At 44.7% G+C, this 23307-nt stretch overlaps 1 protein-coding gene across 1 annotated transcript in view; it reads right to left on the bottom strand.

Moving 5' to 3' along the window:
* CAMTA1 (calmodulin binding transcription activator 1) overlaps positions 1-20683 on the bottom strand; it is a 929563-nt gene extending 908880 nt beyond the window's left edge. Inside the window, exon 1 of the mRNA XM_065421212.1 lies at positions 20589-20683. Coding sequence (XP_065277284.1) covers positions 20589-20613 — 25 coding nt within the window. The 5' untranslated portion in view covers positions 20614-20683. The remainder of the gene's footprint in view (positions 1-20588) is intronic.
* Between the last annotated feature and the right edge of the window lie 2624 nt (positions 20684-23307).

Genomic DNA, 23307 nt, shown 5'->3' with positions numbered 1-23307 from the left:
CAGGCTGTTTCACATATATCAAAAATTGAACATTGCAATAAACGTTAATCACCATATTTGTGTATTTAAATGTATGTAAAGAGCATCCAGATTTTTGGATGGGTGTCTTTAGAATAAAACTGAAATAAGGAGATTCACTTTCTAGATAAATAAGGTTTTCTTGCAGAAGTTTCCATCAGTGTAACAGTACCTAGGTATATGGGAAGGTAAATCTAACCATTGCTGTTTGAAGTAATTAGCAGTTGTTGACATATTAATCACTTAAAAATTAATATTTCATATTTCTTCACAAGAAAAATAACCCATAAAGTCAGTTAATGTTTTCATGTGTTGGGACCACGATAACATTCAGAGATTTTCAGAGGATTTCCTATAATATTTAGGAGCACAAATCCCATTGATGCTCAGTTGGACATGTGGTTCTAAATCCTTCAAGATCTTCTGAAAACCCCACCCCCGCCTTAAAAAATAAGCTCACCTTAAAAACTGAATCTTTGAGCATTTGACATTGATTTTCCAAAAACTGACTATAAAAAGAATGAAAAACTTTACAACGTGACTTCATTTAATCACAGTAAATTTATATAATTTATCCGAATTTTAATAATTTGGATTAGTTTAGACTCAAATCTCAAATTTGCGAATTCCCTATAAGCCCAAATAAATATATCTACATTCTTCCAATTGTGAAGTCCTGAGATAAATCAAAACAAAATTATTGGACACAAATCTATCACATTGACTATGTTAATATCTAACTCTATATGCGGTTATTTCTGAAAACTCAGTATAATTGTTTCAAATTGCTAAACTTCCATGGTAACCAATTTGATCAGTAACTTGGTATCAAATAATACAATTAAAACAGCACTTATCAGCTTTATGTTTAGCTCCTTGAACCATAAGGTTATTGTTTAAATTTGAAACAGGTGACAGGGTTCTTAAACATAATCACAAATTATTGCATACAAAAATAAAAAACATGTGCAGAGCTGAATAACTGTGTCTGCCTTTAACACACTGAAGGGCTGGGGAACAGAAAAGAAATACGCTATTTATAAAACAGATTGAAAAAAAGGGTTTATTTGACTGCATACATATGTTGGATGTCATGTTGATGCAACGGTTTCTATATTTAAACCACATCCATCAAAGAAATAGCCCCTTATAAAAAGCAAACTGGCCTCTAACATCAAGGTTACCTTTTCTGAGCAAACTATTTTCAGATCTATTGCAGATAACCTAACCACCTAACATCAAGATATTTCACAGTATTAGTATTTCGCAAGGTAAAAAGATATAATCATATAAAAAGGCATAATAAGTTCATATATTTAAACTTGCTTTTTTTAAGCTATTTTACTTATTTTTAACTTTTGCAGGATATGTACTGCTAATAAACGTAACTGATAACCCTGGACACCAACATAGAGGCTTAAAAAGTCTACTTGCTAAATCACCCAGGACAAGTAGGAAGCTTTCCAGGGTGAATACCATCAGGATCTCCAGAAACTAAGCTTTTACTTTTAAACAATTAAATCTGTAGTCCTTATGATTGCAAAGATAATGTTCCAAACATGAACGAGTGTAACTGATGTAACACTGCCTTCTTAAGTCTGCAGACAAACTGTTCCAGTACCTCTGCTGCTGCTCCGTTTTCCTATGCTGTGGTAAAGCCAAAACTAACCAAATTTGGCCAGTTTACAGAATTTCTGTACAGAACCTGGTGAAGCAGTGAAATTCACAACAATCAGATCTGTTTAATTAGGCTGCTTGCTTGGGAAGGTTATGAGCAGCAGCAGAGAGAAGTCAACTGCACTGTTCACTGGAGGAGGCTTTGAGAGGCTGGGTAAGAATATGGGTAAATACCGCAGCCAAAAAAACAAAGTATACATACACACCCACCTCGGTAGTCATGAGTCTGGAAAAGGGGTAAAACAGAAGAGCCCCCCAAACTCTCATTTTCATAGCAGCCTGGAGGTTCTGGAGTAGGTGGTGGTGCATTGGGTGGTTCAAAAATTATCAGATGCATACAAGCTAGATGAGAGTCCCCGACCTGCTTTTGAAGGGGGGTGGCTTCTTACTTGGGTATTGTGCACAAACAGTGTCTGCCCCAATCCCTATTTTTCTCATCAGTCTATAGCTAGTATGTTTAGTCTTCTGGTTACTAGGTATCTTGCAAAACCCTATGGTGGCCAGGTGAGAGATAAAGACACTAATAGGATATGACAGAAAAGTAATATGATAGAGAAATTTTGTGATATGTGTGTGGGGGTGGGGAGGGGAGGTAGAATGGAGAGGGAAAATGTATTGGAGAAGGAATAGTACAATGTGGACTAGGGTAAAGAGAGAAAAGATGGGAGTGAAAGGCCAGAGAAGGAAGAAAGGAAACAGACAAGACAGTTTAGGACAAGACATGCCATGACCTATTTATGTGAAAGCCAAGAAAGGTAAGAAGGTATAACAAACTATATAACTAGTAACGACTTGTCAAATAACTTTTAATTAATATACCATTGGATCAATTTCACAGATATTCTTAGAATAATTTGACAAATAGTTGGTGGTGTTCTACCAGATTTATACCTGTTCAAATACTATCTGGTAAATCTATTATTTGACCAATATTGTTAAAATGTGTTGAGCAATATATTCAAGAATTTTTTTGTTATTCAAATTTTACTTAACAGAAATTTGACAGACATTTTACAATTAAATGCAGCATGCAATAAACAACCAATTTATGTTTAAATTGCTAGGGTGTGATTTTTGGGGAGGCTTGGCAGCCCAGTATTTCTCTCCCTGGCTAGTAAGCTTATCCCTCAGATAGCAATTGCCAGGTACAGTCCAGCAGATGTATTTTTTTACAGTGGCACGCCAGTTCTGATATAGTAAAGGCTAACTGTCTTTTCCTTTTTAAAGGAATACGCTCCTAGTTCCCTCAACTCCACATGGTTACTCAGATTTCCTTGAAATCTGGTGTGCCTCATAAGGGTGTGAGGTAAGTTAGTGATCCAAAATTTAGGTCATTTGAGTAAACATGTCCAGAGATATTGCCCCCTGAAATAAAACAGCTTTTATTAAGGTTGACAGATTATACCAACTATTTTTGCACACACTTGGAGCTCAAATCAGGGCTCAGACTGGGCCCCAAGAGGTCTCAGTTTGCTCAATATTTACTCCAGCTAGTGCATGGCACCCACTGTCTCTTTGGAAAGCAATAGTGGAAACATTATTCATCAAATATTAAGGAACAATTTTCAAAAGTTATAATCACCTGTCTGACATCAAAAAGCATTGACTACTTTAGAATTTTCAGACAACTCAGGTAAGATAAGTAGTTTGTCAATGGTGGTTTTAACAGAGGTTATTTTATTATTTACATTACATTACATTGTGCCAGAAATGTACTTGATGCTTTAAAGACATGTATCAAGATAAGGTCTCTGCCCTAAAAGAACACAATCTTAATAGACAAAAAATTAGGCAAAGAATTTGGCAAATATTTACCATTTGTAAATAAGTGTGCAAAGGAAAATGATTACACAGATGTGTTTGGCATGTGTTAGGTTTGTGTTTTGTTTTTCCCCAAGTAAGCTCACCCACTATACGAATGAATAATTACATTAAACTATTTTGATAATTTCAAATCAGTTCCAAAATAAGCCTTTTATTTAATTTTTTCCAGCTATTTTAAATCTTTCACAGTCTGGAATCCATACTGGTGGGTCACTGTGAGTTAAATGGAATTATACTGAAATGGAATTGTCTCAGAGAACAGACATGCTGGACAGCTGCTAACCCACAAATGAATTTTGGCAAATCCTCACACCCTGCCTGGCTAAAGGGATCTAATTTGCAAGTTACTTCTTAGGTAGAAAGTACACAAATCCTTGTGCTGTCTGGCTACTGTCCTCATAAGGACAGTGCCATATACTGACAAAAATGCTACTTCTGTTTCTCAAGCCCTTGATCTGTTATCCCATTCAACCACTTCTCTCAAATATCCTGCCCTAGAGGAAGGTTAAGCCACAAACACATAATAGATAAGCCCTGTTTACAAAGAATTGCACTGGTTTAACTTCAATCGGTTTAAAAGCAAATTTAGTTGAAGTGAAGTACAGCAAACATACATGTATACATTCATATCAATTTAACTTTCATCTGTGAATTATGGATATAAACTGATCCATGCACAAAGCTGCACCAGTTTAACTAAATAATTTTTTTTTTTTAAATTCCACCTTTAGTTAAACCATTCCCTAACTTTAAATTACATTATTTTAGATACTATCTCAACTTTAACAACAACAGCTTGATTACTGGTCAGGTTATTATACTCTCTCCAAATTCAGTTTTCCATTAACTTCAGAACAGGAAAATACTGAAGCATTTAAAACAACATAAAATTATTCATGGGTGAAACCACCAATCCTTCCCCTAAGCAGCAGAGGGAGTCAGTGTTCCGAAATATGGGGAATAAAAGCCACGGACAAGAGAAGACAAAGAGCATATTACAGTGTAATCAGAAGAATTTGCAATGCTCCCTATGAATTGGACAAACACCTTTAACACAAAGTTGGTTTCCCAAAAAACACTCCAGCCTCTGAGTTTATTTAGCCCAGCATATAGTTATCTCAAATATAAGGACACAGTCAAGTTATCTAATTAATTCCATCGAGTTCTAACATCACAATTTGTCACCAGAATTCCCTAAAGGCATTAGTTCCTTGAAAGTCACTGCAACCTTTGTATTAAAGCTATGCAAAGTCCAGAACATGCTCCAGAACCCAGACAACTAAGACTGCAGTTACTACCTTCCATGTGTCCTATCCCTGAAATGAATAATGACCTAGAAGTTAAAAGTACATTACATGGATTTTTAGATGGCTCTGAAGATGAAGAAACAGCAAAACACCATTGAAAAAAATATTGCAAAGCAAGTTAGTAAGATTGAAAGCATGGGTAAAAAAACAACATGATGGACAAATAAAAATAATACTTAAGCAAAAAAAAAAAAAAAAAAAATCCAAAGAGTCAGTGGAAAGGAAAAACCTGAAAAGCAATAATGCTAAAAACAGACCTCTAGGTAATAGTGGACAGCAAACTAAACACATGTGCAAAGCAATAAAGCAACAAAAAATGCCAATACAATTTTGGATTTAGACACACACAAAACACAGAGCAGAGGAGATGCGAGAGTCTACAAATAAATCTGACAAGGGTTCACAAAACTGGGTGACTGGGCAGATGAAATTCAATGTTGATAAATGCAAAATAATGCACATTGGAAAACATAATCCCAAATCTACATACAAAATAATGGACTCTAAATTAGCTGTTACCACTCAAGTAAGAGATCTTGGACTCATTGTAGATAGTTCTCTGAAAACATCTGCTCAATGTACAGCAGCAGTCAAAAAAGCTAACAAAATGTTATGAACCATTAGGAAAGGGATAGATAAGACAGTAAATATCAGAACTCCAATATATAAATCCATTGCATGCTCACATCTTGAATACTGTGCGCAGTTCTGGTAACCGCATCTTAAAAAAAAGACATTAGAATTGGAAAAGATACAGAGAAGGGCAACAAAAATGATTAAAGATACGGAACAGCTTCCTTATGAGGAGAGATTATAAAGAATGGGACTTTTCAGCTTGGAAAAGAGACAACAAAGGGGGGATAGAATAGAGGTCTATAAAATCATGAATGGTACGGACAAAGTGAACAAGAAACATTATTTACACCTTCACATAACGAGAACTAGGGGGCACCCAATGAAATTAATAGGCAGCAAGTTTAAAAGAAACAAAAGTACTACTTCACACAATGCATGGTCAACCTGTGGAACTCATTGCCAGATGATGTTGTGAAGGTCAAAAGTATAACTGGATTCTAAAAAGAATGAGATAAGTTCACGGAAGATAGGTCCATCAATGGCTATTAGCCAAGGGACGCAACTCCATGCTCTAGGTGTCCCTAGCCTTTGACTGCCCAGGAGCTGGGAGTAGACAACAGATCACTCAATGATTGCCCTGTTCTATTTCATTCCCTCTGAAGCACCTGGCATTGGTCACTGATGGAAGACAGGATATTGGCAAGATGGACCATTGGGTCTGACCCAGTATGGCCATTTTAATGTTCTTATTATGCTAATAAGTATTGTCTGACTGTTATTTCTTGTGTTCCATCTGTCTGTAGTGTCCACTCTTGTCTCATCTTCAGCTTGAATTTAAAACTCTGAGGCAGGGACCATCTTTTTTATGATGTGTTTTCATAGGGCCTACCACAACAGAATTCTTATCAATGATAGAGGCCCCAAGACACTACTGTAACACAAAATAAATAATATCTCTTCACAAAGCGTTGGAATAACTGCATCTGGAATAATATTCTCTCTCCTGGGCACTCTTGACCAATAAAGTAACTCACTAGAAGGAGAGTTCAGAGAAGAATGACAAAAATTATCAGGACGATGGAAGGAATGACTTGTGAAGATTAAAAGAACTAAATATGTATATTTTACTTAAGTGACAACACTGTAGAAGAGCCAGGAGCCTACAAATAGCTAAAAGGTGTTAAAACCAAGGAGGAGGAGACATTATTTAGGAAAGATACATAACTAGGAATAATGGGGTAAAACAAATAGGATGAATTGTATAAATATACTTTAATATTCCAATAGTATGTACTTCTACTAAGCTGCTGTAGTACAAGTAATTATCCAAAAATCTCAAAGCATTTACAGAAAATAAAGTAAGTCAGTCCTTACACTCTGGCAAGGAAGGGAACCATTAACTTATTTTACAGATGAGGAAATTGAAGCACACACAGGGTAAAAAGAGCACTGGAAGATTTTTTTTCAAAAATATTTTTAACCTTTTCTAAAACAATTATTTTTTAAGAGTGTTAAGAGGTTAACAGTCTATAGTAATAGATTTTAACTATTTGGCACTCACTACTAACTTGAATAAAGAAAATGGGCTAATCAACTGCTCTTTTAGGGTTCCACACAACACAAAATGCAAAACATGCTGCCAACATCTCAGTTAAATTGGTTTCATTTGGTTTTAAAAATTCATGGAAACATTTCTATTAGTCTTAGGCTTTGCAAAACCTAATCTCTACAAAAACCAAAATGCGTTTTTTCCTTTTGTCACTCAGGAAAATCTATTCTCATAACTCCAAGTCCTATACTGTAATCGCTAGTCAAGAATTCCTCTGTGAACAAACAGAGAGAGACTCCAGATTCAGCAATCTGAATGGAGAATCCATCAGGAGAGAAAGGTGTAGTTATCCATTCAAGGAGAAGAAGGTGAAAGGCATCAACTCCCCATTAATAAACACAGTGTTGCTTTTGATCTTCCAGTGCCACAGGTTTTCCCCAATAAACCCTTAGCATATGCATGCTGAGTTGGGAGAGGAGTGGTTTCTCAAGCAGTGCTTCAGGAACAGAACTGTAGGAGTATTTGCAATGAAGAGCATAATCTCAATAGGCATCCCTACATGTTTTAAATTTAGTGCAGATGCACAACAAGGAGGATGAAGAAAAAGGAAAAGAAGGAGAAGAAAAAAAGAAAACAAGATGAGTGAGGCAGAGTTGAGAAAAAAACAACAACAAAGAAAATAAAATATATTGAACAGAAGGCACTCTTATTTAAACAGAAAAACACTGAAAACAAAAGACTGACTGAAATTACCTGTAGCCACAATATTTCACAATGTATTCTGTGACATCCAGGGCAATTTCTTGCAATATCTGTGAAAAACCTTACTGAATTAAGTTCAAGTAGCTTTGGAGTCCATTGTATAAAAAATTGAAAGTTTATGTATCAAGGAATTGTATTTGACTTCCACTGTGGGAGACATGACCAAGGTAAACACTGGGAAGTGTTATGAGCTTCAAAGGAACATCTGAAACAATGTGACACACAAGAATGTACTTATGGAAAGTTAAGTGGGTTTCCTGGGACTTCTCTAGGGGAGGAGTAGGCAAATGTATCCTCCCCCTCTGGTTATGCAAGTCAGCCTTTTGAACCTTCAGCTTGAGGAGGGGATCTTTGATCTTTTCCTCATGAAACAGGTGATCACCAGACAAAGGCCCAAACTGCATAAACGAAAGAATGCACAGTTCATGAGCGTTCTTCTGAACAGGTGTTATAAACTTGTGACCTCAAAAACAAAACAAAAAAAGGCACTACAACACCCCACTTGGTGGGGTTTGAAGGACTGAATCCTACGAGAGCCCTTGTTTGGGTTTGGATGATCTCTGGTAAGCTTAATATGTTTTCTCTAATACTTTCACCTTAAAAATAAACGTCCTTTCTTCTGGGAAATTCACAGTGTAGACAGGGAACTGTGGAGCCTGGAAAATCCCCAGGAAGGAGGGAGAGATGAAGGTCTCCACCCAAGAGAGGTCAAGAGTTTCAGATCTCAAAGGGATAAATTTCAAAATAAAACTTTTTAACTACTATTGTTAAAAAAGTTACATGTAGAAGTACTATAAAACCAAGGTCTGAGAAAAAACATTAATTTTTAGTGTATTTTATGCATTTGAGAACACTCTGTAACTACAGTAAAGCCTCAGTTATGAACACTTCTGAACAAAACATTATGGTTGTTCTTTCAAAAGTTTACAACTGAACATTGACTTAGTACAGCTTTGAAACTTTACTATGCAGAAGAAAAATGCTGCTTTCCCTTTATTTTTTTAGTAATTTACATTTAACACAGTACTGTACTGTATTTGCTTTTTTGGGGGGGGGTCTCTGCTGCTGCCTGATTGTGAAATTCTAGTTCCAAATGAAGTGTGTGGTTGACTGGTCAGTTCATAACACTGGCCTTCATAACTGTGAGGTTCTACTGTAGTCAGTTTTTCTGGTACAATCAGCAGATCTGTTTCCCCTATTGTTTGGGTGGTCTTTCATACAGTAGTAGGGGAAAGAAAAACATTTTTAACATAAAAAAATGACTGTAAAACCACAAATATTGAATGGAGAACTCAAGGGCAGATGCAGAACCTGAAACTCCTTTTAACTCCTTTTTTAAATAGACTAAATTTTAAGTTGATGTTCTCCCTTAAAGCAAAAACTGATTAAATCTGCTCTATTCACAGTATCTCAAAAACCTAACTACAATATAAAGTCACTCAACAAGAGCCATATTTAAAACTAACAGCCTGAAGTGACTGAGAAGCACATATATTAAGTTAATGCTTCTCTAACACCTAGCAGGTCAAAAGGAAAATAGGAAAGCTTCAGTTATAAGAAGAACCTTGCAGGGTTTTTACCCCCCCCCCCCCCAATGCAATTCTCACTTACCAGACTAAGGCTATGTCTATACTAGCACTTTTGTTAGAATAACTTATGTCGCTTAGGGGTGTGAAAAAAACCACACCCCTGAGCGACACAAGTTACACTGACAGAAGGACCGGTGTGGACAGCACTTTTTCACTGGGAGACACTCTCCCACTGACATAGCTACCGCCACTCGTTGGGCTGTAGTTTAATTATGTCGACTGGAGAGCTCTCTCCCATCAGCACGAACAATCTTACAGCGGCACGGGAGCGGGACAACCGTGCAGCTGTAAGCTCTCTACTGTAGACATGGCCTAACTTTAATTTTGTATGGGGTGAGAGGAATTGTCCCCATACGGAAATTCTAATTGTCTTCCATATTTTGGAAAAGGTGGAGTGACTTCACTTCCTGGATTGTAAATCACATGGTTAATAAGCCTTAAAGGGAAGGGGACAGAAGAGAGAAGAAAAGAAGTTCAGTTTCTACATTAGAATTTTATCTGAATTTCAAAGTAAGTATTAAACTGTAAACTGAAATTCAGATAAAACTGAGGTAAAGAGCGAACTGAGCTGACTGCTCAACTCTACTCCTTCAGAACATCAGTGTAATTTTAAGTAAAGATGGCAATCTTGTGAATTAAGTGCAAACACACACAAAAGTCCATCAAAGTCAGCAGCCTAGCATTCATGAACAATTATACAATAAACTAGGTTTGTTTAAGAAGTAAAACATTGTGTCATACTTTCAAGGACAGGAGTGAACTAAGTATTTTGTAACCTAACATTACAGTGAACAAAATCTTATTTTGTTTTCAAAATTTACAAAAAGCATCCACCACAGTCTTTAAACACAGAATAATACTCTGAAATTTTAACTAACCTATTGACCAGTATTAACACTGGAAGACTGACTATTTACCACACTGGTTGCCATCCTCCCAATCCCTGTGAGAGAGGCATGAGAAAAGAGACAAGCCTTACACCAGCCCTAAAGCTGGTGAGATCAGCTACAGTGGACTAGCAGTAAAACCAAGTTCCACAGCACAGGACCATGCACCGATGACACCCTGGCTAGCCTCCAGCCCACAATCATTAAATTAATTGTGGTAATCAACAGATCTTCCAGAAGAACAGATATTTATAATATTTTCATGACAACTGATTCAAAACCAGTTCTGTCCAGCAACCACAGTAATTGTTATCCATGATCCAATCTCAACGCCAACAGGTCAGTCAGATTCATGTGTTCATCACTTAAAAAGCATTAACAAAGATTAAAAATAGGTATTTGAAATATATTTTTAATAATGTAATCAAAATATGATCTTATAGCCTGCAAAATTACCATATATACTCGTTCAGAAGCCAATTTTTTTTAGTAAAAAAGGGCAGCACCAGAGAAGGGGGTCGGCTTATGAACGGGTAGAGAGAGGGAGAGATGGGACACAGCCCCTCCCCCCAACAGAGGCAGCACAGTCAGCAGAGCCAGAAGGGAAGAGACGGGGCCAGAGTCTCTCCACTTCTGGCCCCACTGCTCTCCCCGCAGCCTCCAAAGCAGCTGCAGCTCTGGGGCTAGCAGGCTGCAGCCGCACCGCCTGGCCCCGCCTGCCGGAGTACGCTGCAGCCGCGCTGCCTGGCCCCGCCTGCCGGAGTACACTGCGGCTGCGCCGCCTGGCCCCATCCGCTGGAGCACGCTGCAGCCGCACCGCCTGCCAGAGTACGCTGCAGCCGCACCGCCTGGCCCCGCCCGCTGGAGTACGCTGCAGCCGCACCGCCTGGCCCCGCCCGCTGGAGTACGCTGCAGCCGCACCGCCTGGCCCCGCCCGCTGGAGTACGCTGCAGCCGCACCGCCTGGCCCCGCTCGCTGGAGCACGCTGCAGCCGCACCGCCTGGCCCCGCCCACTGGAGTACGCTGCAGCCGCACCGCCTGGCCCCGCCCGCTGGAGTACGCTGCAGCCGCACCGCCTGGCCCCGCTCGCTGGAGCACGCTGCAGCCGCACCGCCTGGCCCCGCCCGCTGGAGTACGCTGCAGCCGCGCTGCCTGGCCCCGCCTGCCGGAGTACACTGCGGCTGCGCCGCCTGGCCCCATCCGCTGGAGTACGCTGCAGCCGCACCGCCTGCCAGAGTACGCTGCAGCCGCACCGCCTGGCCCCGCCCGCTGGAGTACGCTGCAGCCGCACCGCCCGGCCCCGCCCGCTGGAGTACGCTGCAGCCGCACCGCCTGGCCCCGCTCGCTGGAGCACGCTGCAGCCGCACCGCCTGGCCCCGCTCGCTGGAGCACGCTGCAGCCGCACCGCCTGGCCCCGCCCGCTGGAGTACGCTGCAGCCGCACCGCCTGGCCCCGCTCGCTGGAGCACGCTGCAGCCGCACCGCCTGGCCCCGCCCGCTGGAGTACGCTGCAGCCGCACCGCCTGGCCCCGCCCGCTGGAGCACGCTGCAGCCGCACCGCCCGGCCCCACCCGTCAGAGCAGGCTGTGGCCGCACCGCTTGGCCCCGCCCGCTGGAGTACGCTGCCGCCGCACCGCCCGGCCCCGCCCGCTGCAGCCGCACCGCCCGGCCCCGCCCGTCAGAGCAGGCTGTGGCCATGCTGCCCGGTCTGGCCTGCCAGAGCAGGCTGTGGCCGCGCTGCCCAGCCTGCCGGAGCAGCTCCAGCCAGGCCAGAGGACATCCTCACCTGGCCCACCCCAGCTAAGGTGGGAAGGGATGCGGTCATGTGGGGGGTGGTCACAGGGGTTACTCCCCTGACCCCCAGGTTCTCCCCCCCCAAAAAAATTTCCCCACCAGTTGCTGTCCCGGCCCATCAGGGTAAGCAGCTGGGACACTTTGTTTACTTAGGTTTACCTCCGTGCCTGCGGATGCTCCAGGTAAACAAACCGTCTCAGCCCGCTAGCGGCTTATCCTGATGGCCCTGGAGCCAAAGTTTGCCGACCCCTGAATGATAGAATCAGCTTATGAATGGGTCATAAAAAATTTCCATTTTTACTTATCCATCTTGGGGGGGGGGGGGGGAAGAGGGTTGGCTTATACATGAATCAGCTTATGATCGAGTATATACGGTAACTTGGTCAGAAAACTAATGTTCAACATATTGAAAATAAACATATTCCAACAATGAAAGATCAAGTGATGATTTTCTCCCCTTGGTTGTAACTATCCAACTAGAATTCTACATTTTTCTACGCAAACGTTCAGTTACTATAAGAAACTATTTGGCAGTAAATTACTTCAAAACTGTAAGACACTCACCTAAAAAAAAAAAAAAAAAAATCCTTTACCACAATCATCTGTATCCACCTGTTAACAACACTGCTGATTCTGATTTCCCCTATATTCTTTCTTTGTTTTCATGTTTTGATATAAATATTAGGTTGCATAGTAAATATTTCAAAAGCCAAAACCCTTTGACTGCTGCAGCCACTCTCCTAAACATTCATTTAGCTGGCAGTAAGGGAAGTAACAGTATTCTAAGAGTTACTTAGTCTAGTATAACATCTCCATCACAATCATATTTACTGATCCTGCCCGAATTAATAGCTATAAAATCAATAATCACCACCTTGATAATATAACTGAACTGGGACAAGGAGTAAGAATACTAGTTTAATAACAGGCCAGATAAATTTAACACATAGACACTGTTCTACTGCATTTTGGATATGCCAATTTCCTCAACTATTCAGAAGAATAAACCAAACACAAAGAAACATATCTGTTTTGCTGTCAGTTCTCTGTTCATGGTTTGTTTGTTTGTTTGTTTGTTTTTTTAAGTGAATTCAGTGCTGGTTGAAGGTGCCATGTTAACATTCTGGAGACTCAAGTTCTCCATTTAACGATAGGAGAGATACAGCACAGGAAGCAGTTGTAATATGTTATTATTTATTATTTGTATTACCAAAGCACCTAGTGAATTCTGATCACACCCTTCCAGCGTACTTCAATCCTGCCCCAGAAACAATACATCTATGAGTGAGAGGGCTCTTCAGTTTCCACGCCAAGGCAACCAGTGTCCTCTCTTTTACTAACAAGCATGTCCACGGTGATGGTTTTGCAGATGTGGACAACTGTACACTTCCAAATGGCTATCAGATGAGAACATTCTTTCACTACTAACCTGAGCTAATTGCACATCAGTCCCATTCTTACTATCAGTCTCAAGGGAAAACTGAATGAGAAGGGGTCTGTAGAATGAATTGCCCTCTGATCTTCACAGGAGGGTCCCTTTCAAGTTAGCACGGTGTGGAGAAGCTTGTAATACTGATGCTGTACTAGTGCTGTGGTACAGAAATGGATTTCAGTCACCAGGGCTGTTAACAGAGCTTATTTCAGACACAACTAATTCAATATATATAATTAAAAATCATTTTAAAGGTTAAAGAAGGGAATAAGACTTGGGTTCTATACTCAGGCTACCAGCACCACTGCTGTAATACTTGTCTTCATACAACTGTGTTTTTAAATGGCTCACATTTAAACTTTTGAAAGGCAGAGTTTAAATTTCAGGCATTTAAAAAATGAACATTTCATACCTTGACTTCTTAAAAATGTATTACAGAAGTAGGTCAACTCACTGAATTACAATGTACAGTTGCTGTTAGAAGTACACAAAGAAATTGTTGACTAACTGAGAATCATCTGGGTTTCTGGAATGAACTTCTCAGTCCACCTTAAATTAGATATACTCAGATATAGAAGTTAACCAACATAATATAGACTAAAGTCATTCATTTTCAACATCAAAATCGAAAAGTTCAAATATGGGACATGAAAGAGGATATTTACAATAGCTCTTACGCAGTAGTAAGTTACAAGAATGAGTGACCTTGTGGGTCATTCATCTCAACAGAAGAGATTTTAACAGCCTATAAGAAATTAAAGAAGATACCTGTACTAAACATAATAAAAAGTCACACTAGACAGAGAAGATGAAAACCCAATTCATACCAGCAGCTTTAAGATTAATGACTATTAACCTATATGAAATCACTAAACCTATTACATACTCTCAATACTAAAACCAGGGTATGTGGGAAAAATGTTACTACACGCCCACACAAAATCTTGAAGGGAAAGGGGACAAATGAATTAAAGGTTACTAAACAGAAAATTCTAATATTCAAGTGAAGATATAGAGTCTGATTCTCCTCTCATTTACATCAGTTTTACATTGTTTAGATTTTATTATTTCAGTGGACGTAATCATCTACACCAATGTAAGTGAGAAAAGAATAAAGCCCAGTCTATTCTAGATCACAGCACACCAGACAGAAGTAATGAATTCAGGAGCATCAAAAAAAATTAATGAAAGATTAAGCTAACAACATACTCCTATTCATTTTACCTATTATGTAATTTAATATTTATGTTGCAGTAGTATATTGAGGCTCCGTTGTGCCAGGTACTGCACACACAAATAGCAAAAAGATAGTAATCCAAGCTACAGTAGCATATAAGGAAAAAATATTCCAGAAGACACACATTAAGTTAGCTAAGATTTATTGAAAGAGATAAAGACAACTTTCCTCAGGGAAAAGGGAGCACTAAGGAGTCAGAAGTGATGAAGTAAAGAGTATTTACCACTGTCTCCTCAAGGTAGACTTGAACACAAAGCATATACTTTGTCCATAGCCTCAAATTAGCAGGGTTTATGAAATTATTTTAATATTTATTATCAGGTATTAAGTTAAAGTTAGATACAGTAAATGTAATGTTTTATATTACACGTTGGAAGAAAGCTGTAACCTGTTATTTCCTGTACTGGTAAATCAACTAACTATTTTTCTCTTCCCTCCCCTGCAAAATGGAGGCCCCCACCTGGATTACCATTCATTGTTCTGTCACAGAAGAACAGTAGTATATCTGTACAGCTCCTAGCACAATCAGCCCTAATCTTCTTGATGTCTTTGGTTCCTACAATATTAAATAATAAATTATACCGCATACTGCTTTATCACCACAATTTGTTTTCCTTCTCTGGGCACTGTGGATCAATTACATTACAATTTGGTGTCAAATATGTCATGAAACTGTTTTTGACAAACGTATGCAATGAAAAAAAACAGGGAAAAAAACAACTGCTCACATGAATTTACTTTGAGCTGTCTCTTTAAGGCTTTTTTATGTAAGGTGTTCACATTCTACACCTAACATAAGAATGGCCATACTGGGTCAGACCAAGGGTCCATCTAGCCCAGTATCCTGACTTCTGACAGTGGCCAATGCCAGGTGCTTCAGAGGGAATGAACAGAACAGGTAATCATCAAGTGATCCATCCCCTATTGCCAGAAGCTGGGAATGGGCAAACAGAAGCTAGGGACACCATCCCTGCCCATCCTGGCTGATAGCCATTGATGGGTCTATCCACCATGAATTTATCTAGAAACACAGCACCAACTTCACAAAGCCTGTTCCCAGCTTGATCCCAACTTCCAACTTGTATTTCTCAACATTTTAAATTACTATATATCAAAAAAATTACTTTTGATTTAGAACTCAAATCCTGGCAATCACATATGCATATGTAAATCACAGTAGTGGGAAGTGCATTCCACCATTCAAAAGTAATAAATGGTTATTTTTCCACAATGTAAAAGCAGCATGTTAAACTCAAGAATTTTGCCAATAAACATTTTTAAAAGAAGATCTTATTAAGTTAAAATGCAAATACACCACCTTTATCTGTAAATCTAAAGTGTTTCAAAAAAAGATTATCTAGCACTTCTACTACAAATATCTTAGACAGTACATCACTACCCCCTTGTGGATATGCAATAAAAAAATCCTTATCTTGGATCTTCTGTTTTTCAACAATGTATTATATATAGAACAACTTTGAGCTAAAGAGTTGTATGCTTTAACTCTTTCCTTCATATGTAAAATATACTGTGTGTTTTTTCTAAAATAATTTCAAAAAGCAACTCTAAGTATGAAGTTAACTACTATTTTATGTTATCCACATAACTTTCAATCTCTTTTGGAGTATCCAATAGCAAAATTAAGTTGTCTTTGTATAAATCTACAACCTAAAAAATGTGAGAATACAGAAATATTGTATTATTGAACCCTTATTTATTTTCTCTCAAAATAGGATTTCTCTATTTCAGGGGGGTATAACTGTCATGTCTCTCCCTATGCCCAATATATTTCCCCTCCTACTCTATGGATTCACACTCTTTGCCCACTTATTTTCATCACCCCCTATTGGCTTGCTCTAATAATAAAACAACAGAAGCTCTAAACCTGACAGGACAGACAATCCCTCCAAAGGACTGGAACTTTGACAGCATACCTTTTCACTAGCACCTTTCACAAAATAGTTAAACTGTTCCAATACCTAAAAATGTAATTATCTATTTGGCATCCCCAAAAAACATGTTATTTATCTTTCCTAATTAACCAAAAGAGTGACATATTTATTTGATTTCTATGTATTGACTTTACCATCATTGTTTAAACAGTGCTGGAGAAAAGCATGTAGCCTACTCCTCAGGGTGTGTAGTCAGCATGCTCTCCTCTCATCAGGAGGCTTTACTCAGGAATGGTCTATGCATGCAACTCATTATGCGAGTTATTGGAGGAGAATGTGCATTTTTGTTCTTAGTTGCTTGTGCTGGAAAGGAGAGTGCACATGGCAGTCTCCTGCAGTGGAGTGAGGTATATTAAGAACATATTAAAAGTTTAGAAAGGGTTCATGCACCCCCAACTCATGTGCATATGTATACATAAGTAATAACATATACAGAGAGTGTATATTCAGTACAGAGAACATATTCACCCTCTCAGCACTCATATAGGCACTTTTAATTGCAGTACTTCTGGGGACAAGAGTGGCTGCAAGTGATGGTGTCCCTTCCCCCTAGGGGTGGAGTACAATGTGTGGGGGGGGGGGGGGTGAGGAGAATGTGCATGCACTTGCGTAAGGGGAGATGCACCACTTTTCACATGGGAGGGTCCTCCTACAGTTGCTCTTTTCATTCCACTGGGTAACCTTCATCATTCAGTGAGAAAAGAGTGTATAATCTGCTGAGTCCTCCCCATGGACTATGCAACATAGGGACAGCATCTGCCTTCTACATCCCATGAGCAGCACATACCCTGCCCCCTCCCTCGAGGTGAGCACAATTATTGCTATGCATATTATGATAGCTCCCAGATGTCCCAACTGGGATCAGGGCCACATTATGAGAAGCAAAGCACAAATAGACAGTTGTCCCTGCTCTGAAGAACTTGTAACTCATGACAGGAGTACACGTCCTGACCCATCCCCATGTGGCGATCAGCTTTTTCCTCAAAATGTGTGCACATGCCATGACCATTTCTTTACATGCGCAAATTGTAATTGGCCTGCCCTCCACATTGTGGAGAACTGACCACATCATACTTGGCCATCCCCTTGAGGGCCGAAATGCTATACCTTGCCTATAGAGGGGTGTAATGAGTGTGCACATACAATGTCAATTGGTGGGATTGGAAGGAAAGTTCCAAATGCCATAATGTACCATTCCCATCAGCAGATACTACCAAGCACAAACATGCTCAGATTATTTAGTATTTATATTAGAGTAGCAGCTTAATTAGGGCCCCACTGTGACCAGTACCGAAAAGAGTAAAAACACAGTTCCCACCCCAAGGTGTACAATAAAAGGTAAAACAACACAAGATTCAACACACAATGGCAAGGAGCAGGGAAGAGGAAAACAGCAACAATAAAACGCATTAATATAAGCCAGTTATGTGCATAAATAGGTAGACTTGAATTGGTTAATTTTAATAAATAATTAAAACATAAATAAGTCCCTCCCCCAAACAGGAGGGTGTACATATGCATGACCTGCCCTTTGCCACAGGTGTGTGCACACAAAAACATGCCCTGTATTTGCCCCAAATGGAGGGCACATGTATGCCCAGCCCTTCCCATGTACAGGGGTATGTACATGTGCACATTCTCTTTCGCACCCGAAACAGGAGCTGTGCCTGCCATATCCTCCCCTTCCTACATGGGCCTCATATATATTGCCTGTCATCTTCTCACACAGGGCTGGGAGCAAATGTTGCCCTGCACTCCCCCCACTGTGGGGCTTACGATGACCCATGGTGGTGGAACCTGCATCCTACACCTTTTCACGTGGTGAAGTGAGGAAGTTCATTCTGTATGGCCATCCCCTCCCTCACACTGAAGTGGTATACATGCCCTGTCCAGGGCTGGTGGACACATGCTTTCCCAAGAATCTCTCCTCAGAGAAGAGCGTAGGGAATGTACATTATTATTGTTTATTAGACAAAGATTTCCCCCATGGTAGGGGAACTGGGGTGAGGATGCAGCTGGGGTATCCACAGCCCATCCTCCGCTGTATGGTGAAGGAGTGGGGGATTGAGTGCCCGTGGCCTGCCCTTGCCCACATAGCAGAAAGGAAGGGGTGCCTGCAGCCTGCCCTCCCCCCCATGGTGAAGAATAGATGAAGTGGGGATGGGGTTCCTACGGCCCACCCATGGCGCGGGATGGGAGTGGGGGATGGGGTGCCCGTGCCCCCCCATGGCGCGGAGAAATGGGGGACGGGGTGCCAGTGGCTGGCCCCCCCATGGCGCGGAGGGGGGGGAATGGGGGATGGGGTGCCCATGGCCGGGGGCCCCCCCCATGGCGCGGAGAAGGAGAATGGGGGATGGGGTGCCCGTGGCGGGGGCCCCCCATGGCACGGAGGGGGGGAGTGGGGAACGGGGTGCCCGTGGCGGGCCGCCCCCCCGTGGCGCGGAGGGGGATAGCGGGGGACGGGTGGCCGTGGCGGGCCGCCCCCCCGTGGCGCGGAGGCGGATAGCGGGGGACGGGTGGCCGTGGCGGGCCGCCCCCCCGTGGCGCGGAGGCGGATAGCGGGGGACGGGTGGCCGTGGCGGGCCGCCCCCCCGTGGCGCGGAGGGGGATAGCGGGGGACGGGTGGCCGTGGCGGGCCGCCCCCCCGTGGCGCGGAGGGGGACAGCGGGGGACGGGGTGCCCGTGGCTGGCCGCCCCCCCGTGGCGCGGAGGGAGGGAGTGGAGGACGGGTGGCCGTGGCGGACCCCCCATAGCACGGAGGAGGACCGTGGGGGACGGGCTGCCCGTGGCGGGCCCCTCATGGCGCGGAGGGGGGGAGTGGGGGACGGGCTGCCCGTGACCAGGCCCCCCCCGTTGCGCGGAGGGGGTCAGTGGGGGACGGGGTGCCCGTGGAGGACCACCCCCCCATGGCGCGGAGGAGGGCAGTGGGGCATGGGGTGCCCGTGGCGGGCCGCCCCCCCATGGCACGGAAGGGGGGAGTGGGGGACGGGCTGCCCGTGGCGGGCCCCTCATGGCGCGGAGGGGGGGAGTGGGGGACGGGGTGCCCGTGGCCAGGCCCCCCCTGTGGGGCGGAGGGGGGCAGTGGGGGACGGGCTGCCCGTGGCCAGGCCCCCCCTGTGGGGCGGAGGGGGGCAGTGGGGGACGGGCTGCCCGTGGCCAGCCCCCCCCCGTTGCGCGGAGGGGTTCAGTGGGGGACGGGGTGCCCGTGGCCAGGCCCCCCCCCCCGTTGCGCGGAGGGGGTCAGTGGGGGACGGGGTGCCCGTGGCCAGGCCCCCCCCCGTTGCGCGGAGGGGGTCAGTGGGGGACGGGGTGCCCGTGGCCAGGCCCCCCCCCCCGTTGCGCGGAGGGGGTCAGTGGGGGACGGGGTGCCCGTGGCCAGGCCCCCCCCCCGTTGCGCGGAGGGGGTCAGTGGGGGACGGGGTGCCCGGGGCGGGCCACCCCCCCATGGCGCGGAGGGGAGGAGTGGGGGACGGGGTGCCCGTGGCGGGCCCCCCATGGCGCGGAGGGGGGGAGTGGGGGACGGGGTACCCGTGGCGGGCCCCCCATGGCGCGGAGGGGGGGGAGTGGGGGACGGGGAGCCCGTGGCGGGCCCCCCATGGCGCAGGTGAGGTCCGGGGCCGGCCGGGTGCCCGTGGTGGGGGGGTTGGGGGATGGGTGCTCCCGGGCCAATGGCGGAGGTGGGGGATGGGGTGCCCTTCCCTCACCAGTAGCACAGAGGTGGGTGTCCCCGTGACTCGCTCCCCTGACGGCAGAGGCCGGGGCCCTGCGCTGCCCCTCGCCGGGCTGGGGATGCCGGTACCCTGCCCCGCCCCGCGGGGGCGCCCGTGGCGGCCGAACTGGGCCGCGCCCCCCTCCTGCCCGGCACCGCTAAACTTTCTGGCGCGGGGCTGCGCGGCCCGGCCGCGGGGTTGGGAGCCTGCCCTGCGGATGCGCCCCGTTCCCCGGCCGGGCTGAGGGGACGGGCCCGGCCCCGCCGCGCTCTCACCTTCCGGCTTGTTTTCGGCAGCCATTTCCCCTCCGCGCGCCACATCCTCCTCCGCCTCCTCGCGACCGGGATCCAGGCGCGCGCCGCCGCCGCCTCCTCCTCCCGCCGCCGCCGCCGGGCCGGCCACACCGCGCGCACCGCACCCACCCCGGGCCGCCCATTGGGAGAGCCTCCAAACTGACACTTCCTACAGCCAATCACTGACAACAGGGGGCGGCCATGTGTAGAGAAAGGACCCTACTGACAGCCCGCAAAACCAATCAGGGAGGAGAAACACTGCACTGACACATTCTACAGCCACTCACCAGTCATTGGGGCGATCTAAAGAGGGCAAGAAGGGCATTAACTGACAGTTCCCATAACCAATCAGACAGTGGAATCGTTTCATTGACAGCTCTATTACCCAATCACGAGGAAAAGGAAGCGGGCTTTGATGGGGGACACTAAACCCTGACAGCTCTGCCAGCCAACGGAAAGCGAATAACGCTAAACTGACAGACTCTGTAGCCAATCAATGAGTCTAGAAGGGCGAGGAAGGTGACAGCTGTCACTCGGCCTTCTGCTCCGTCTATTGGCTCCAACAGGCAGACACCGCCTTCTCCTCGCGTAACCCTAAACAAAGGCCCTGATTGGCGAGTCCAAGAGGCGCGGCTTATTCTGGCTGTGGCGCGCTGGTTGGGCTGGCGGAGGCGTCCTTAGGTTTGCGGCCCGGCCGCGCTGCCCCGGCTTTGGTGTTTCGCAGGCCGGGCCTAGGCAGGCGGTTCGCTGTTCCCCCCTCGGAGCCAGGCCCTGCCGCCTGCTAGCGAGAGGGGCGGGGCGGAGCTCCAGCGGGCTCAGGGTTACTCAGGCTCGCTTGGGGCCGCGCTGACGGGAGGCGTCAGAGGGGAGCTCGGCTCGCGGAACGGGCGGGGGAGGGGAACAAAATGGCTGCTGAGGTTGCTAGGTGCGAGGCACTTTGGAAACGCGGGGTCTGTCTTAGCGTGACTGCCCCGGAGAGCCCTGGGGGCACTGAAAATGTCGGCTCCCTGCACAGCAGCCTAACAAAACCGTAGGCCCGGAAGGGGCCTGGGGCAGTCATGCCGGCCAGTCCCCTGCTCTCAAGGCAGGACTAAGTATTATCTAGACCAGCAGTTTGCAAACTGTGGGTCAGGACCCCAAAGTGGGTTGTGACCCCATTTCGCAACCCCAGGATGGGCCTTACACTTGTTGGGGCCGCCCTGGTTGGTGGGACTCAGGTTATAGGCCCTGGGGCTTCGACTTTGCACACACACACACCCCTGCCCCAGCCCGAGGCAGTGGGGCTTGGGCTTCGACCCCCTACCCAGCATGGTGGGGCTCGGGTGAACTCAGCCTGGGGTCGTGTAGTAATCTGTTAAAAGTGGGTTGCGGTGCAATGAAGTTTGAGAACCCCTGATCTAGACTGTCCCTGACAGGTGTTAGTCTAACCTGCTCTTAAAAACCTCCAGTGATGGAGATTCTACAACCTCCCTAGGCAATTTATTCCAGTGCTTAACCACCCTCACAGGAAGGTTTTCCTAATGTCCAACCTAAATCTCCCTTGCTGCAATTTAAGCCCATTGCTTCTTGTCCTAGCCTCACAGGTTAGGGAGAATAATCCCCCCCCCCCCCCCAACAACCTTTTATGTACTTGAAAACTGTTAGCATGTGTCTTCTCAATCTTCTGTTCTTCAGACTAAACAAAACTAATTTTTTCATGTTTTCTAGACCTTTAATCATTTTTGTTCCTTTTCTCTGGACTTTCTCTAATTTGTCCACATCTTTCCTGAAATGTGACACCTGGAACTGGACACAATACTCCAGTTGAGGCCTAATCAGCGCAGAGTAGAGCAGAAGATTTACTTCTCGTGTCTTGCTTACAGCAGTCCTGCTAATACAGCCCAGAATGATATTTGCCTTTTTTGCAGCAAGAATACCATAATGCCACTATATAAATCCATGATATGCCCACACCTGGAATATCACTGCAGTTTCGGTCACCCTGTCTCAAAAAGGATATAGTGGAACTGGAAAAGATACAGAGAAGGGTAACAAAGATCTTCAAAGGTATGGAGCAGCTTCCATATGAAGCGAGATTAAGAAGATTGGAGATGTTCAGCTTGTAAAGGAGATGAGTAAGGGGGGAATAGGATAACGGTATATAAAGTTGTGATGTGGAAAAAGTGAATAGATAAGTGATATTTACCCTTCCCCCAATACAAAAACCTGGGATCACCTGATAGAAATTAATAGGCAGCATGTTTAATACAAACAAGAGAAAGTCCTTTTGTACAAAATTAACCCCGTTGAACTTACTGCCAGTGGGTGTTATGAAGGCCAGAAGTATAACTGGGGTTTAAAAAAAAAAAAAAAGAACTAGATAAGCTCATGGAGGATTGGTCCATCAGTGGCCATTAGCAAAGATAGTCAGGGATACAATCCCATTCTCAAGGCCACCCTAAACCTATACAGACGCCCCCTGACTTACGCAATCGTTCCGTTCTGGAAAGCCTTGCATAACTCCTTGGTCCTGCTAGTGAAGGCAGGGGGCTGGAGTCTATGACCTTTCAGGATCCCTTCCAGTTCGTGTGCGCGCGCGCGCTCTTTCTCTATATATAGATAGATAGATATAGATATAAAAAACTCGAATTTTGCGTAAGTCGGAAACATATACCTGTACATTACGCAACAATTTCCGCAACTTGAAAATCCTATTTCTGGT

Source organism: Emys orbicularis, chromosome 22 (genome assembly GCF_028017835.1).
Source record: "Emys orbicularis isolate rEmyOrb1 chromosome 22, rEmyOrb1.hap1, whole genome shotgun sequence".
Lineage (NCBI taxonomy): Eukaryota > Metazoa > Chordata > Testudines > Emydidae > Emys > Emys orbicularis.
Note: the sequence above shows the minus strand (reverse complement) of the source record. Positions and strands in the feature narration are given on the sequence as shown.